The sequence below is a fragment of the Centroberyx affinis genome, unplaced genomic scaffold (genome assembly GCF_046629955.1).
Source record: "Centroberyx affinis isolate AG114_WGS23_722 - 3 ecotype Tasmania unplaced genomic scaffold, CSIRO-AGI_Caff_v1 ptg002300l_1, whole genome shotgun sequence".
In the NCBI taxonomy this organism is placed as follows: Eukaryota; Metazoa; Chordata; class Actinopteri; order Beryciformes; family Berycidae; genus Centroberyx; species Centroberyx affinis.
The window spans coordinates 92,501-110,235 of record NW_027280574.1 but is presented as its reverse complement, the minus strand read 5'-3'; the positions used below and the strand labels follow the sequence as shown (position 1 = coordinate 110,235).

The 17,735-nt window shown below is 43.1% G+C and overlaps 1 protein-coding gene across 1 annotated transcript in view; it reads right to left on the bottom strand.

The window, feature by feature from the left end:
• LOC139655542 (voltage-gated delayed rectifier potassium channel KCNH5-like) overlaps positions 1–17,735 on the bottom strand; it is a 136,491-nt gene that overhangs the window by 34,959 nt on the left and 83,797 nt on the right. Inside the window, exon 9 of the mRNA XM_071532983.1 lies at positions 2,062–2,258. Within this exon, the coding sequence (XP_071389084.1) occupies positions 2,062–2,258 (197 nt within the window). The remainder of the gene's footprint in view (positions 1–2,061; positions 2,259–17,735) is intronic.

The following is a 17,735-nucleotide window of genomic DNA, read 5'->3' as shown; positions in this document are numbered from 1 at the left end:
TTCCTTTGGCCGGCAGCGATCAATATCTGTGTGTTTTATTTCAACAAATACCCACCGCTACTAACCGGATTAAGGGTCGCGGCGGCGGGGTCAAATCGATGACCAGTCTCAACCGCACTGTCTCACACATTATGTATGCACATGTCTGGGTGTGTGGACACACACACACACACACACACACACACACACACACACACACACACACACACACAGTGAGATTTTCCTCCTTACCCATGCTTCTACGCATCTTTCCCTCCATCTCTTAAAGACAAATAGACTCTCTCTCTCTCCATCTCCCTCTCTCTCTTTCACACACACACACACACACACACACACACACACACACACAGTGAGATATTCCTCCTTACCCATGCTTCTACGCATCTTTACCTCCATCTCTTAAAGACAAATAGACTCTCTCTCTCTCTCTATCTCTCTCTCTGTCTCTCTTTCACACACACACACACACACAGTGAGATTTTCCTCCTTACCCATGCTTCTACGCATCTTTACCTCCATCTCTTAAAGACAAATAGACTCTCTCTCGCTCTCTCCATCTCCCTCCCTCTCTCTCTCCTCTCTCTTTCACACACACACACACACACACACAGTAAGATTCTCCTCCTTACCCATGCATCTACTGTATGCATCTTTACCTCCATCTCTTAAAGACAAATAGACTCTCTCTCTCTCTCTCTCTCTCTCTCTCTCTCTCTCTCTCTCTCTCACACACACACACACACACACATTGAGATTCTACATGTTAACCCATGCCCATGCTCACACATATGCACATACATACATGGCTACACACACATACAGACCTAGAAATAGTCATGTGTCTTTGCATAAACACATCTCTAACGGATGGATAAACCCATCTATAAGCTTACATGCGCTCGCACACTCACACACACACACACACACACACACACACACACAGCAGAGAATGAGCATTGCTCCCACTGCGAGAGGACAGACTGCCTGCCAGGACGCCAGTGAGAAGCGCCAAAAGGGCACAGGACATAATGAGGCTATGGGTTTCATATGTATAATTCATTGTGTTCAAGACACACGGAGGAGAAAACCTATTGAGCGGAGAGAGAGAGAGAGAGAGAGAGAGAGACAGAGAGAGAGTATGATAATCAACTGGAGGACAAGTAAACAATAACAGCCTTGTTATGAGAGAAATGCAGAAGAAGAAGAAAGGAAGTCTGACGGAAGGAGAGAAAATATATGAACTTGTGCCAAGTCAGGTGGTCCGCCTGGTGTGTGTGTGTGTTTTGCTTGTGTCACTATACTTATGAGGACCAAATGTCCTCACAGTGATAGAAAGACCAGGAAAACCCTCCAAAATGAGAAAATTTTGCTGCTCCTCACCTCTTTTAAGGGTTAAAGGGATAGTTCACCCAAAAATTGTAATTTGGTCATTATCTACATCATTCCCAAACCTTCTGTGACTTCCTTGGCGGCATGATCTCGCAAGGTTTTGGAGCATGGAAGCTGAATACAGTGGAGGAAGACTCGATTTGCATTAAATAATTGATAAAATTTACTTTTTTTCCACTCACAGAGCAATCGGATGGCGTCAGAAAACTTGTGTTATGTTGCAGCTGTATGGAGAAAATTGGAGAAACTGGTGGACTCCTGCTAAATTGTATGAAGAAAAAAACATCCAACTCATCCAACCTTGTACTGGCATGAGGATGAGTAGATAATGAGCTAATTTAAATTTTTGGGTGAACTGTCCCTTTAAGGTTAGGTAGTAGCAGAGAGGGTGAAGTTATGGATTAGGAATTAGGGGATGAATTCAGTTAACGAATGTCCTCCAAGTGTGGCAATGCAAACCTATGTGTGTGTGTGTGTGTGTGTGTGTGTGAATGTGTGCAGGTCTGTGGTTTAATGTGTGTCCTTGTACATGTGAGGCATACATGTGTGCCTACTTTTAGGTCTGTATGTGTGTGTAGGTGTGTGTTCGTGACTGTGTGTAGGTGTGTGTGTGTGTGTGTGTGTGTGTCCTTCACCTTGTTGTGCAGAACTGTGTATATCAGGCTGTCTTACCCGCTTGCGTAGGTTGCAGGTGAGGATGAGGTTGCGGGAAAAGGAGTTGGCGAAGGCCGTGTAAAACTCCAGCACCTTGAGCAAGGCTTCCCTCTTGATGACGTGCAGGTCGCAGTAGGTCAGCGCTCGCACGTTCGCACACGCGTGTGCCAGGGTGGTTTCTTTCCAGAACACATCGCCGAACACGTCGCCTTTACCTGAGGAGAACGGCAGAGAGAGGAGGAGAAGTTAGAGAAGAGAAGAGAGAGAAGAGAGGGACCGGAGTTTGGAGGAATCAGGTGTCCACGGTTTGAGGAAGGTGAGACCAACTTTAAGAAATTACTGCTGAAATAAAGTAAAACTCATAAAGGAAAGTCGATTTATGACTCGATTACAGCCCGGACCTTTTAAAGGAATAGTTCACCCAAAAATTTAAATTCTGTCATCATCTCCTCCCCCTCATGCCAGTTGAAACACAGGTGAAGTTTGTCCATATAACACACAGGGAGGCTGCAGCACAACTCCATAGCAGCCTTCTCCAAACTATTGAACTATTACTTTAAGAAATTACTGCTGAAATAAAGTAAAACTCATAAAGGAAAGTCGTTTTATGACTCGATTACAGCCCGGACCTTTTAAGTTTAATCCCAGAAACAAGTCAGCTGCCAGAATATAGATATTGCAATAAAGGAGGTGACAGTTTTGCAAAAAGTAACGAACGTTAATGCAATGTTAATGTAACTCCATTAAACCTGCATAGTACTTACACATTCCAGTTCAAAGCTATACACTAGGCAAGATTTTTTATTCAGCCTAAATCATACAGTGCAGCTGCAGCAGAGAAGAGCGTCCCATCCACACTGAGATGCTGTAGATTCGCCTTAATTCCCCAAATTAATTTCAGGTGTGATCAAAAGTTTTGTTTTCACCATCTCCACCCCAACCAGCCACTAAGAAGAAGAAATTTAGGACAGAGGACTGTGCAGTTTACAGATGCCAGTTGAATATATAATAGAAATACATATCTGCCAAAGGGTAGGACTTTTTGTACACAAATCACAACCTTGTCTGACATGGATTATGGCTAATATCGGCACTTTTACAATGCTTCTGAAATCTGTAGCTGTCGAAAATTGAATCCTCTCATAAAAGATTTTCAAGCTCATAAAAGATTGTCTCCGATCATAAAAAAATTTGAAATCCTGTCTACGAAATATATTTTTGAAGATGTAATCACCTATATTTTTCTAACTTTTAAGCGACAAAAGTTCAAGTAACATTTATGTAACGAGTTACAAGAATGGACAAATGAAGGTTTTGGGAGGAAATCCCCAACAGGATCAGGGGAAGGGGCGGAGGAAGGGGGTTAATGAGAAATTAATTAATTACAGGATAGCGATGATGAAGAGTATAGGCCTACATTGACTGGATTAGGTCTAATTCCTCTGCACACATTTCCTCTCTGATATCTTGCAGACCTGCGGTTTTCTTTCCCTAGCAACGGTTTTACCTGGCCAAGTCCTTAGCAACCGGAGCTGCTGATTTCCCCATGTACAATCACAGGCTGGAACACAGCGGCGTGTAACAGGTACAGCTACAGCCGCTTCACTCGTGAGATCCGACATAATCTGACTGGAATGAAAGGGAGAAGATGTGGCGGGGATAGAGAGAGGGGGATGGCTTGTGGAAAAGTTTGGGACTGAAGTCAGGCCTCGGATGTGAATCAAGGACTGAACTGACAGAACATATAGAGGAGAATGTGGAGGCGATGGTGATATAACGGAGAGACAAAATGAGGAGGTCATGGTGATATAAGTTTGGGAGGAAATAGGGGAGGAGGTGGTACGCAAAATTTGAAGATTTGGAGAGGTACGAAGATGATGCAATGGTGAGCGCAACGACAGAGAAAGAGAATATGGAAATGTCTCCTCCTGAACTGTCATCACGAACCCCATTTGACATTTAACATGGCTGTCTGGGAGATACTTGTTTTTTACTCTGTCTTCATCTTTGTCACTCAGCCTCATCACTGTGGTGTTTCTGCACTGCACTTCCCAGAGATCACCTGTCAATCAAACAGTGTGGGCGGAGCTTGGATTCTCTGGTTGCTGCAGTTTGAGTTTCTTTTTTCTCTGTCTGTTCAGCCATGGTGGCTATCGCTGCTCATACTAACTACCCAGTTCTTCTTCTTCTTCTGTTTGTTCCAAACAAACCGGAAACGTAAAACGCATCACTTCCTGTGTGGCAGAGGATTTTTCCCAGGAAAGAGCTACCAGACACCGGCTGTTTAGAACAGACAGTGGAAAAGCTTCATGAACTGGATATAGGTTGAATCACTATCAATCAGAGATAGAGAGTAGCAGAACGGGCTTTTATTCTAATGAAAGTAAGTGTATTATTACTTTAAATCACTCAAGGCATTTTGCAATACGCTGCATCATACTTCAAGGAACATCATGGAAGCCAGTTTATCAGAATCAGAAGAAGTACATGAAGAAGGAGAAGAAGAAGAAGAAGAAGAAGAAGAATTTTAACTAGATAGCATACTTATGACCCTTCTAAAAGCAAGCCTACAAAGTGTTTTGCAAAAAAACAAAAATAGCAACATATTTTAAAAAGGAGATTTAAAAAAAAGTACCTAAAGATTTTACTCAAGTATATAACATTCACACCATTTGGGGTAGATAAAATTAAAAGAGTAGTTCAAGTGGTTTCTTTCCAGGAAAAAAAACAAAACTGACCTCCCTTCAAATTGAACTGATTTCTCTCCCTGGTTTCAAACCAACTGCAGCCACCTGGACACTTGATTTATCAACTGCCAGCATAAATTCCCAATGCTAATCACATAGCAGATGATCGCGCTGCAACCAAGACTGTGTTTACACTCGCAAGCGTCTCCCGGGCAACGCCGGGTTTTTGTCATAAGAATCATCATCATTATCATCGTCATCATCATCATCATCAGTGGCAGTAGCAGCAGCAAATCTGTAAAGCTGCAAAGTGTTATGAGAAAATGAACCAATGAAACATTAGTTAAGACTGATGAGACATTTCATACAGTAATAGTGAACTATTCACAAAAAGAATTTATAGACTGCAAGAAAAACTCTATAATTACTTTTTCTATTTAAAATCAACATTACAGAGCAATATATCAATTACAAACTAACAATAATAACTAAAAGTACAATAATTACGTTATACAAACTTTTATTAATAACTATCGATTCTGCAATAAAATAACGCTTCTAGGTTTCCATCCCCCTTAGCTATCAAATTGCCCCCTGACTGTACAAACCATGAAAAAAAATTAAATAAAAAATGTAAAAACAGGGCTAATCAGGACTCAAATCTGTGTCAAACCTGCCAAAACCATCAGCTCAGCATTTCTGTGACAGCTGACCTGGATAAGACCTGACAAAAACCAGTCACACCTTCCCCCGGCTGTCACAACACCCCGGGTAATAGACGGAAAGAACCTGAACATACCATCACAAAACGACGCCAGGGTGTGTGTGTGTGTGTGTGTATACAGTATATAGAGCTTGTATGTGTGTGTGTGTGTGAGTGAGTGGATCTCATCTCGACAGTCCCGCCTCTGCGCCCCCGAGGGCCCCCTTTTCTCTCCGAACATCCAACAGCGGCTCAGGCAGCCGGCCTCGTCTCGTCTGGAATGAGCTCCCCGGAGACCTGCAGCTCCTCGCCAATTAGCCGCCTGGATGTGGACACGGTCAACCGGGCCGGGGGACGGGGGCTGTATGTGCACTGTGACTCCTACAGCGGGGGTTAAAAATCACAATCGGGTGGGTGGAGATGGGTACATCGGTGCCGTGACCCCTATCACCGCGAGTAGCAACGCTGCTGGGAACTCACCTACGGCTGCAACCACACCTTATATCATTCTGCCTGAATGCTCACAGAGTCTTTTGATGTGCAGTGCCTCTGTTGGCCTGTGAAAACCCTGTAACTGACGGATTGCACACTCCTCAGAGGACTGAAACAATTCTCCGACCTCTTGGGCTTATGAAAGCAAAAGAAAATCCACAGGATAAAGTCCAAAATGCATTGCGATCAAGCTAAAACAAGGCTGTTCTTAGTTCCTTAAAAGTTGACATTTCGGAGACAAGTTTTCACCTGACAGCAACGTACTGAATGTACAAAATATTAGGCTGTGCTTACTCTTTTCATGAAGTACACTAATGAGGTGAATCCTGTTGATTGATTTCCCTTGTTAAATCTCTACCAATCACACAGGAGGAGATGAAGATAAAGAGAAGCAGACGACTTGGAGAAGGATTTTGAAGCTTTGAAGATTTGAAGCTTTGGAGATTTGAAGAGACAATTGAGATGTGGATTGTGCAAAAGGGGCTGCAACTCAATATCAGGAAGATGTTCCTAATATTTTCTACATTCAGTGTATGTTGCGATATGCTGTCTACTGTCCATAAAATGTTTTACTCTGTTCTTTTGCACTGTATGGGAGGTCCTGAGAGGTTCTTGTACCATGTGTCTTATTATCTTAGTGCATGTTCACACCAAGCATGTTTAGAGTGATTTATGCAAACTCTGGGGCGTTTCCTCCTTTAGTTTGGTTTGTTTGTCCAGGTGAGAACTATGACATTCTAATGGCACCATAACGAAGATGAAAATGTGAGTCTGAGTCCTCTAACAAAAACTGTGGTGCAGTTTGTTAGGAGTGAGAAAGTAATCTGAACCAACTACAGGAAACCACCCAAAACACAAGGCTTTATGGGTATAAGGAGACAGATGTTGGATCTGATAGCCAGCAGTTCCTCATGCTTGGAAAGCTGAGCAGAACAAAATTAGGGCAAATCGCAGTCTGGACTGATGCTCATATTTATCTGTTTCTTCATTTGTTCTTAACTGGTATGAACACCAGAGAGGGTCAATTAAGGCAAAGAGCGCAGACAAGTCCATCATGCTTAGCTCAAGTTACAGGGAATGGAATCAGATTTGTTTTGACACCAAAATCTCTAACCTGGCAGGATGACAGGTGACCAAAACTCTGTCCAATAAAGGAGCTACTTGTGAGTCCAGCATGAACCTAAATGAACCAAATACAAAAATGCAAGAAAGTCAACTTTTCCACTCTGGTTCAGACCAAAGAAAATGAACTGAAGGCGTGATCGCACTATTCGTTGCTGAAATCTTTGCATCAACACCAACAAGACGGATTCCTGCATATTTATTGCACTTGCAGATTTAAGTCTGATTCAGGAGTGCATTTCTCATCATGTGAGTAGATTACTTTTAAATGAACTTGGTTGGAGAAATTTCTGTCCACATTAGAATCGAATCATGGCTAATATCCTGACAAATGGGGTGGTGATGCGGAACGCTGCTGCAGCATGTATCCCCATCAGCAGCAAAATTGCCTGTGGGCAAATGTGTAGCTTCTTATTGCTTTATCTTGCAATGCAGCTAGCCAGACGATGGTCCAATAGCAGGGTTACACTTACAGCTAGAGCACTGACAGCAGCTACACCGCTGCTGTGACCCTGTCAAGCCATTATCCTGCCAATGGAGTGGGTGGAGATAGTTATGCTGCTGCTGGGACACTGATATCCACCTCTGTTAATGTCCCTGACACGCTGTCTGCTAATACGTCTGTCAGTCCTCCAACCTGCAGGCGGAGGGAAGATGTCCGATGCGGCTAGACTGATTGCTGATATGCCACACCTGCTCCATCCTGCTCATAAGCACCATACTATGGCCCAATCCCAATGTCCGCACTCACAGACTCACGGACTTTGATGTGCGTCCCCGACAAGTCCGCGAGGGTTCAGGGCCGCCCCCACTGTGAAATCGGTAAGTGCGCAAGGGCTCACTGGCGGACTTTATGGCCGAATCCCAATGTCCCCCCTAAGCCCTAAACCCTGAGCCCTCACAGACTTAATTGATAACAATTTAGGAAGAACACAAGGCCCCAAGCATTGACTTGGAATTCTTGGATTTGAAAATCAGCTCTGCAGTGTCTTCTAGGAAAGAGAGAGAGTAAGGCCCAATCCCAATGTCCCCCTAAGGACTGAACCCTGAGCCCTCACAGACCTAATTGACGTCACCTGTGTGCGCAGCTGTAGTGCCTGAGTGCGAGAAGTCACGAGGGCTCGAAATGGTACAGGAGGGATGGGACAGCACTTTGTGGTATCACGTGTTGCCTTGACGACGTCAGACGTTACTATCTCCCGTCAATTAATCAAAATGCGGACTTTCAGCGAGTCCGCATTTCTGTGGACTTTGCTTGAGGGAATTACCCACTTCATAACCTTTGTGACGTTAATATTCATGTATATGGAAAATATCAGCCAATACACCCGATACAAAAGAAAAAAAAACATAATTAAGGAAAAATAAACACAAAAAACTTAGAGAGAAACAGGAATGAAAGGGTGAAACTACATGCAAGATACAGTTAAAAGAGAAAACATTGCAACATTAAAACAGAATAAACAGCTCATTTGAGAAAAAAGAAAGTTAAGTTTTCCTAAATGTTTAAGAAGGATGTTAGATACTGCTAATATAAGCAGCATGTAATATAGCCTTTATGTGCTTATTTGTGCTCATTAAGCTTTATTACAAGTACCTTTTGCTTTCAATGTACCTCCTACTGTTTCTTTTTTGTTATCTATTTTTTTTACATATTTACATATTGCAATGATGTAGTGCAGAATGCAGAATGAAGAGTATTTTCTATATCCATTAGCACAGTATAAACTTTGCAATGTTGCAAAACATATACCTAGGCTTATTTAATATTATTCATCAACGGTTTTTTCATTTTAGCTTAATAATGCTGTTTAGACAAAAGCGCAAACAAAGAGTAAATTACAAATTGATTAATTAACGGGAGATAGTAACGTCTGACATCGCCAAGGCAACACGTGATACCACAAAGTGCTGTCCCATCCCTGCTGTACCATTTCGAGCCCGCATGAATTCTAGCACTCAGGCACTACAGCTGCGCACACAGGTGACGTCAATTAAGTCAGTGAGGGCTCAGGGTTCAGTCCTTAAGGGGGACATTGGGATTGGGCCTTACTCTCTCTCTCTTTCCTAGAAGACACTGCAGAGCTGCTTATCAAATCCAAGAATTCCTAGTCGATACCTGGGGCCTTGTGTTCTTCCTAAGTTGTGTTGGAGAGAACGATCTTCCCATGAAAGTCAGCAGTTTTAGATGGACTGTGGGCTCCACGTCTCGCGCAATTAAGACACACTGACAGCTGTTAAATTCCCCCAGCTGTTTCAACCGCCTCTGCACTGTAAACGACAGCGCTGCTCGGATGTGATGCGTCATTCTCACAACGAATTTTAGGGGCTTCCCGTTCGTTGTTTTGGAATCGTGCTTCGGTGGTTAGATGGGTTGGGAGTGTACTGACACACATATTAGCAGTCATCAGCCGCCAACAGCAGCATTAGTAGCTGTTGTAGCAGTAGTAATAGTACCAGCAGTAGTAATTGTAGTAACACTGAGAGCAATCTCGGAACCCATCGTCTATCGGTCTGACGATGATTAGACTCTGGGGGTGACGGACAATATTTCAGGGTTTCCGGTGTAGCCAGCGGACATCCGGACCAAAACTTCCTCTTCCGGTCATTGTTTACAGTCCGATTAGCAACTTGAGACGCGAGAGGCAAGCGTTTCTCCACACAATACACAAACATCGCTACTTTTTGTAGGTGTTTTAGGTCCAGACGACATTTCGGCTAATCTCTATAAACAGATATCTGCATATGAGACGTCGTCTCTCAACTCCGACTCCATTCTCGCGTCTCAAGTTGCTAATCGGACTCGTCTTGGCCCGGATGTCCGCTGGCTACACCGGAAACCCCGAAATATTTGCCGTCGCCCCCAGAGTCTAATCGTCGTCAGACCGATAGACGATGGGTTCAGAGATTGCACTGAGAGAAGCAGTGGAAATATAGTAGTAGTTCCAGACTCTATAAACTTTCTGTCCACCGGATCAATGGTCATCATGGTGATAACCGTGAAAACTCTCTGTGCCAGTCTGCAGATTTTCTTTCTGATGTTTTTCAACCTGTAAGGCATGAAAGTAAAAGTTTATCATCCCACCCTCATAAATAACGAAAGTCAATCAAAGTGATATAATTTTGTCAAGGTACTTTGTTTTAGGTGTAGGTGTCACCGTTTTCAATGGCAGATATCTCATTTCGGAACTAAACTCATTAAAAAGAACTTGGCCGGAAAGAATATTTCAACAATATTTCTGTTGCAGTTTTCCTTTCATCATAGTCCCTTTAACCTACACTCTAATATATTCCTCTTCTGATCTACTCCACATCAAAACACCCTTACACTGATTCTTATTACTGGATCTTGTAATGCAGCCAGGCTCAAATGTGGTTGGAAGCAGCATGTGTTGCTCATGCCCTCCTGCTCACTGCAGACGTATTGCTCACTGGGCCAGAACATATTGCTGTGTGAATAGAAGGCCTGACTAAAATCCCCTTCTCATAACCAGGCATGAATAATGGATTAAGAAATTAATCAGCTCATCATTTCGGCAAAACAAAAAAAAAAAAGGAGAGGGATTTTTTCTGAGCTTGAACAGAGCAGAAATCATCAATAGATAATGCGGGCTAAGAGGCTGGTGATGTGTGGTCTTCTATCTATCTATCTGTTCTGTCAGTGCCAACAGAGCAGCAAATTACTCTTCCTCAGTTTCTGACATAAAATAGGTGATGCTGCCTGGATAAGAAGCGTGGAGACAGGGCTGGGCGATATCGACAAAATCAAATATCACAATATTTTAGACCGAATTCCTCGATATCGATAATGTGACGATATTTTGGGGGAATGAATATTTGTGCTATTTACACACAAGAAAATGTTGAAAATTAGTAATGATCATTAGTAATCAGTAATGTGTAATCAGTAATAAGTAATGTGGATATGATGAGCAGGTAAAGCTCATAAGTCCAGAAAATATCAATATTTTTTTTCTTCAAATAGTGGATATTTAATCTCATCTATCACTCAGAGCTTCAACTTAATCAATCTGATCGCGGGGAAACCTTCTGGAATCTAACGGACAATGCACCTAGCTTTGTGGGACCACACACACACACACACAGGCACACACACACACACACTGGGATGCTTCTCTTAAAGGCGCTGAGGCAAACTTTCAAGAGGGAAGTGCTTTTCAGAAAGATGTGCCTCTTTTTCATGCTCTGAAGATATAAACACACACACACACACACACACACACACACACACACACACACACACACACACACACACACACACCCCCAGCAAACCCCATCCTCCTTTCCCTCCAACATAATCCCCCACTAACTCCCCCCTTATCCCTCACAGTTTCAATTTAATTACTTTATTGGCATGATATCGGCATGAATAGTTCCCAAAGCTGCACACTACCAATATTAAGATGATTCATTATTTGGCTTGAAGACATTATGTTATACTATAACACATAACCATCAGTGTGTCTCTCTATCTGTTTTCCAATATGAGTTCTGCTGCTGGCAAATCTCTCTTTCCTTTTCTCCAGCAACTAACTAACTAGTAATCATAACTGTATCACTTTACTGTAACACAGACTTTAAGACCAGAAAGAAGTAACATTTAAGTTATTTCACAAGATGATACGATAACCGAAATCCCAGACGATAGCTAGTCTCGTGTCACGATATCGATATTATACAACCCTAACCCTACATGGAGAACAACCGAACATTCAACAAGAATCCTGACTATCTGGTGGACCGACAGAGATAAGACACAAAAAACTCTGGACTACCTGGACAGGAACCCAAATGAGAAGTGGAAGAAAATGAAGCCGGATGGGATATGTCTTTTTTTATTATTATTATTATTATTATTATTTTGGGACATTTATTTTGGGACTTTATTTGATAACGCTCAGTAGAGAGAGAAAGGAAAGATTGGAAGAGCAGGGGATGAAATGCAACAAAGGTCCTGGACTGGATTCGGACCTGGGACATTGTGGTTACATGCACCTTACATGCCAAGTGAGCCAAAAGGACACACCAGATATTTCTTACACCTGCTGCCACCAGTATCACTCGACATTCAAGAACATGCTGTATGTAGCCATTGAAGAAGCCCCACTTTTTCACTGCAAGCTTCTTACAGTCCTGCTGCACTCTCTCAAGAGGAACTGACGTTTTTTTTTTCCAGCTGTCAGAAGGTCCAACAAATGATCTGGTAGCTGCTCTTTTGATAGATGCTAGTTTTGCGTTACAGTATGTCTGTTCACGTCTACCAGGCTGCAATCTGCTGCAATACTAATGCGAATATAACCGCAACGTTGCAGCATTGAGGGGTTTCTAGAACTCTTGCTCTGTCCCCAAGAGGAATTTTTCAGAAAATAAAGTGTCTTTTTTAGCCGTCAGAAGGTCCAACCGATGAGCCATTCTTTTGATAGATGCTGGTTTTGAAATTACAGTATGCCTATTCAGTTTTACCGGGCTGCAATCCACAGTACTAGTGCGGCTACCACTGCAACGTTGCAGCATTGAGGGTTTCTAGAACTCTTGCTCTGTCCCCAAGAGGAATTTTTCAGAAAATAAAGTGTCTTTTTTAGCCGTCAGAAGGTCCAACCGATGAGCCATTCTTTTGATAGATGCTAGTTTTGAAATTACAGTATGCCTATTCAGTTTTACCGGGCTGCAATCCGCAGTACTAGTGCGGCTACCACTGCAACGTTGCAGCATTGAGGGTTTCTAGAACTCTTGCTCTGTCCCCAAGAGGAATTTTTTTCAGGAAATAGTTTTGTCTAGTTGTGTTTCAGCCGTCAGAAGGTCCAACAAATGATCTGGTAGCCGCTCTTTTGATAGATGCTAGTTTTGCGTTACAGTATGTCTGTTCACGTCTATCACGCTGCAATCTGCTGCAGTGCTAATGCAACTATAACCGCAACGTTGCAGCATTAAGGGTTTCTAGAATTCTTGCTCTGTCCACAAGAGGAATCTTTCAGAAAATCCAGGGTCTTTTTTTTCAGCTGTCAGAAGGTCCAGCAAAGGATCTGGCAGCTGCTCTTTTGATAGACACTAGTTTTGTGTTACAGTATGTCTGTTCACTGCAATAGCGGCTATTGCTGCAACGTTGCAGCATTGCGGTTCCTAGACCTTTTCATTGAGATTCCTAGACCTTTTTGATTTCTAGACCTTTCCAAGCCTCCAAAGTCGGGGTGCTGTAATCGAGACAAAGCCCATCTCCTCATTACTGACTAGGACCAATTAGGACCTGGGTGACAGTAAGCCTGGTGGATGATGGGAAATCTGCATCTGACTGGATGAGAGGTTATTACTTATGTGTATTTATTGGAACTGCCAAAAGACTGCCTTGTTACAGTGGGAAAAGCAGTGTGTATGTGTATTTGTGTGTTCATGTGCATGTGTTTGATCATCTGTGTGTGTGTGTGTGTGTGTGTGTGTGTGTATGTATGTGTGTGTGTATAGACAGGCAGATACTTTATTGTCCCCCAAGAGGGAATTTGTTTTCACAGCCGGTTCGTGGAAACATTAAAGAACCATAATATAACACATCGGCATTCGTAGGTGTGCCTTCACTTCAGCGTGTGTGTGTTCACGTGTGAGCAAGTGTGTGTGTGTGAGCAAGCATGTGTGTGTGTGTGTGTGTGTGTGTCTCATTAGTTTCCTGCCATTGGAAACTAATGAGACTGTGTGTTGTTGCAGCCTGAGGGAAATCAATGGCTTTAAAACCTGCAACCAGCACACACTTCCTCCATCCTCTTCCTCTCCATCCATCCTCTTCCTCTCCCTCCATCCTCTTCCTCTCATCCATCCTCCCTCATTTCCCTCCATCCTCTTTCTCTCCCTCCATCCTCTTCATCTCCCTTCATCCTCTTCCTCTCCCTCCATCTTCCTCCTCTCCCTCTATCTTCCTCCTCTCCCTCCATCTTCCTCTTCTCCATCCATCCTCCTCTTCTTCTCCTTTTCTCCCTCCTCTATTTCTACTCCACCTCCATCCTCCTTTTCTCTCCCTCTTCTCCATCAATCCACTCCACCCTCCATTCTCCCCTCCCTCCCTCTATCCCTCCATCTTCTCCTCCTCTTCTTGTTTTCCTTTTCCTCCTCTTGTACAATTCCACTCTTAGTTTAGTTAGGAAACTGAAAAATTGACAGTTTTTGCAGGTGAGATGAAAAAAGTCCCCAAATATCTCTCCGTCCCTCTTCCTCTTCTTCTATTCTCCTCTCTGTCCGCCCTCCTCTCACTCCTCTTCCGTTCCCTCTCTCCTTCCATCCTCCTCTCCCACAATCCCACTCTTACTTTAATTTAGTTGGGAACGAGAAAATCTACAGTTTGTGCAGGTGGAAATCCAAAAAAAACTCCCTCCTCCCTCTTCTCCTTCTCCCCTGCCTCCTTCCATCCATCCCCTGCTGCGCTCAGCTACTGCTGTCATCCGCAGCACCTGTGTGTGTGTGTGTGTGTGTGTGTGTGTGTGTGTGTGTGTGTTACAGAGAGAGGGAAAATTTAAGAAAATGTGTGTGTTTGGCAAAATGATTCTGATTCAAAATGTTTCTAATGAACACACACACTCTCAAACACTTGTGCACACACACACACAAGTGGTTCCCAACCCTTTTTTATTATTATTATTTATTTTCTCCCATATGTAGAGTGTTTTCTCTAGTCATCGTTCTACTTTTGTGGACTATAATGTTATCTGGAGTTCATATAATTGGCTTTAGCATTCAACATTTTACTGTCTCGCTCTCACATTCTCACATCCATTAGAAAATTGCTGGAATGGAAGTTGGGACCCCCGCCTTTGTGGAGTGATGCTAAATAAAGGAACACATGGTTATTACTACTTCTAAAAATAATTTAAACACCACAGCAATGAGGCTGAGTAACAAAGATGGAGACTAAATATAAAAAGAGCTGAAGGATGGATTACGTCAGCTGTGTTTTTGCTCAGGTTGGCCGTCTACCTGTGACTTCAACTTCAATATTTTGTGAGTTTGGCAGATTCCAGTGTAGAAATGTTTGAAAAAGAACAGACACCCAAACAACTTGCCCAACTATTGATATACACATCAATAACAAAACAGATGAAAGCCGCCAATACACTGTAACAGTATCTAACCGCTGATATCTGACTTCTCTCCACAATTTACTGCAAATCACTGCATACTCTGGGAAAAAATCACTACTTGAAGTTCATCACTGAATATCTCTTTAATACCAGGGATCCAATTTGTGATGATGTTGTCATTCGGTAGCCAAGCACTTAAATTACCAGCTAGCCTTTGAAAAAGAGACATATTTAGTTTTAAATCTGAGCTCATCATTCATTTTCTGAGAGGTCGGTATCACTTTTTTTTTTCTTCAAATGGAGGATATTTCGTCTCATCTACCACTCAGAGCTTCAACTTAATCAATCGGATCGAGGGGGGGAACCTTCTGGAAACTAATGGACAATGCACCTAGCCTTGTGGGACCACACACACACACACACACACACACACACACATACACACACACACAAGATCCGGGATGCTTCTCCTAAAGGCGCTGAGGCAAACTTTCTTTCTCTTCTTTCTTTTTCATGCTCTGAAGATATAAACACACACACACACACACACACACACCTACACACACACACACACACACACACACCTACACACACACACACACACACACACACACACACACACGCACACAACCCCCAGCAAACCCCATCCTCCTTTCCCTCCAACATAATCCCCCTTTTCCCTCACAATTTCAATTTAATTACTTTATTGGCATGATATCGGCATGAATAGTTCCCAAAGTTGCACACTAACCATATTAAGATGATTCATTATTTGGCTTGAAAACATTATGCTATAAAACATTATACTATAACACATAATCAGTCTGTTTCCCAACATGAGTTCTGCTGCTGGCAAATCTCTCTTTCCTTTTCTCCAGCAGTTAGAAAAACAACAGAGAGCTGGCTGAGAATGGACGGCTGTCAGGCCGAGGGAAACTTTTTACACACACACACACACATACACACACACACACACACACACAAACACAACACACGCAAACCCCCTGTCTTGCTCTCCCTCCATCCTGTCACTTTTTCCTCCATCGTCCTTTCTTTCTCTCTCCCTCTCAGTGCGACTCCTCCTTTCGTCTGTCGCTTCCTCTCCTTACATCCTCCCTCCTTGTCTCCCTCTCTCCTATTCCTTCACTCCTTCACTCCCTCCCTCCATCCCTCCCTCCCTCCTTCAACCCTCTTCTCCTTCTCTCCTCCCTCTCTCCTCTCCATCCCACCACCATCTCTTCTTCTCCTCTCCCTCTCCCTCTATCTACTCCCCTTTTTTTTTTTTTACCCTTTTCTACCTGAAATCCCCCAGCCTCCTCCTCTTCCTCTCTCCCTCCATTCCTCCTCTCCCTCTTCTGCTTCTGTCCTCCTACCTTCTCTCCTCCTCCTCTCCTCCAGTCCTCCTTCAGACTGATCAGACAGGAGCTTTGTTCTGCAGCTCAGACTCAAAGCTTGCTGGTAACGGAGACAGCAGGAGCTCAGAGGGCACAAAGAGCGTTACATCATTCCGGTTGCTATGCAACGCAAAGTTTGACGACTTGCCAGCTGTCTAATTAGTGTTAGCTAGTTAACCTGAAGAAACAAAGGAGATTACATATTGAAGATAAAAATGGACATGAGAAAGTTAGTCATGTCTCTGCTTGCTGTTGGAGAAGAGGATGAGGAAGTAACGCACCAGCTGACACACTTTCAAAGTGATGTGAAATCACATATTTGAGAGGCTTAAAACTGGATTTAATATTAAAGAGTGTGTATGTGTCAGATTTGGTGAATGGTGTCTGGAATCGGCCACCAGGCACTGCTAATGTTTTCTTTGTCTGACATTGACATAATGTGTGGCGCAGCTAAAGCCTTACATGTTCAACTTTTTTTTTTTATATATATATATATTTTTTTTTTTTGGGGTGTTTTTGCCTTCATTTGATCGTCTGTAGTGAAGAGAAACAGGAATAACTGGGGAGAGAGAGAAGGGATGACAAAGCTCCTGTGCTGGATTCAAACCCAGGATGTCGTTGTCAGGACACTCCCACACTGATCCATCGGAAAATGGACAGAATTATTGACTAAGTGAAGTATTACGCAATTTCAATCAGGAAGACTACTTATCATTCATTCGTGCTTTCTCTTTACCCAATCAGAGCTGGTGAACACTTTCCCTCTTTTTCCAGAGAACCAATCAGAGTTAGCCGGCACTTCCCTCTCTTTTTCAAAGAGCCAATCATCTAAGTGACAGGAGTATATACACATCACCTTCTATGCTATTTCCCTTCTCTCAGATCTATGCCGTATGCTGCTGTCATTCCAGTCTCTGTGCTTACCTTCGTCCCTCCTCCACCTCATCACCACCAATGTCCAGGCTCCAGAGGAACTCCCCAGGGGGACGTCCTAATTCCTACGTCTATCCTGGATGTACTCCTAACTTCACGAATGGGACGAGTTCCTCCATGGAGCTTACGCCAAAGTTTACATCTTGTTTCATGTCATCAATAAACTTTTTCATTCGAGCATTCGTCCTAGTCTCTCCTGATTGAAATAGATTTGTGTCTGTTGTGTCCGTCAACATGGCGGCGAGGCAGAAGACCAGGAAAGTAAAGCTTTGCTCATCAA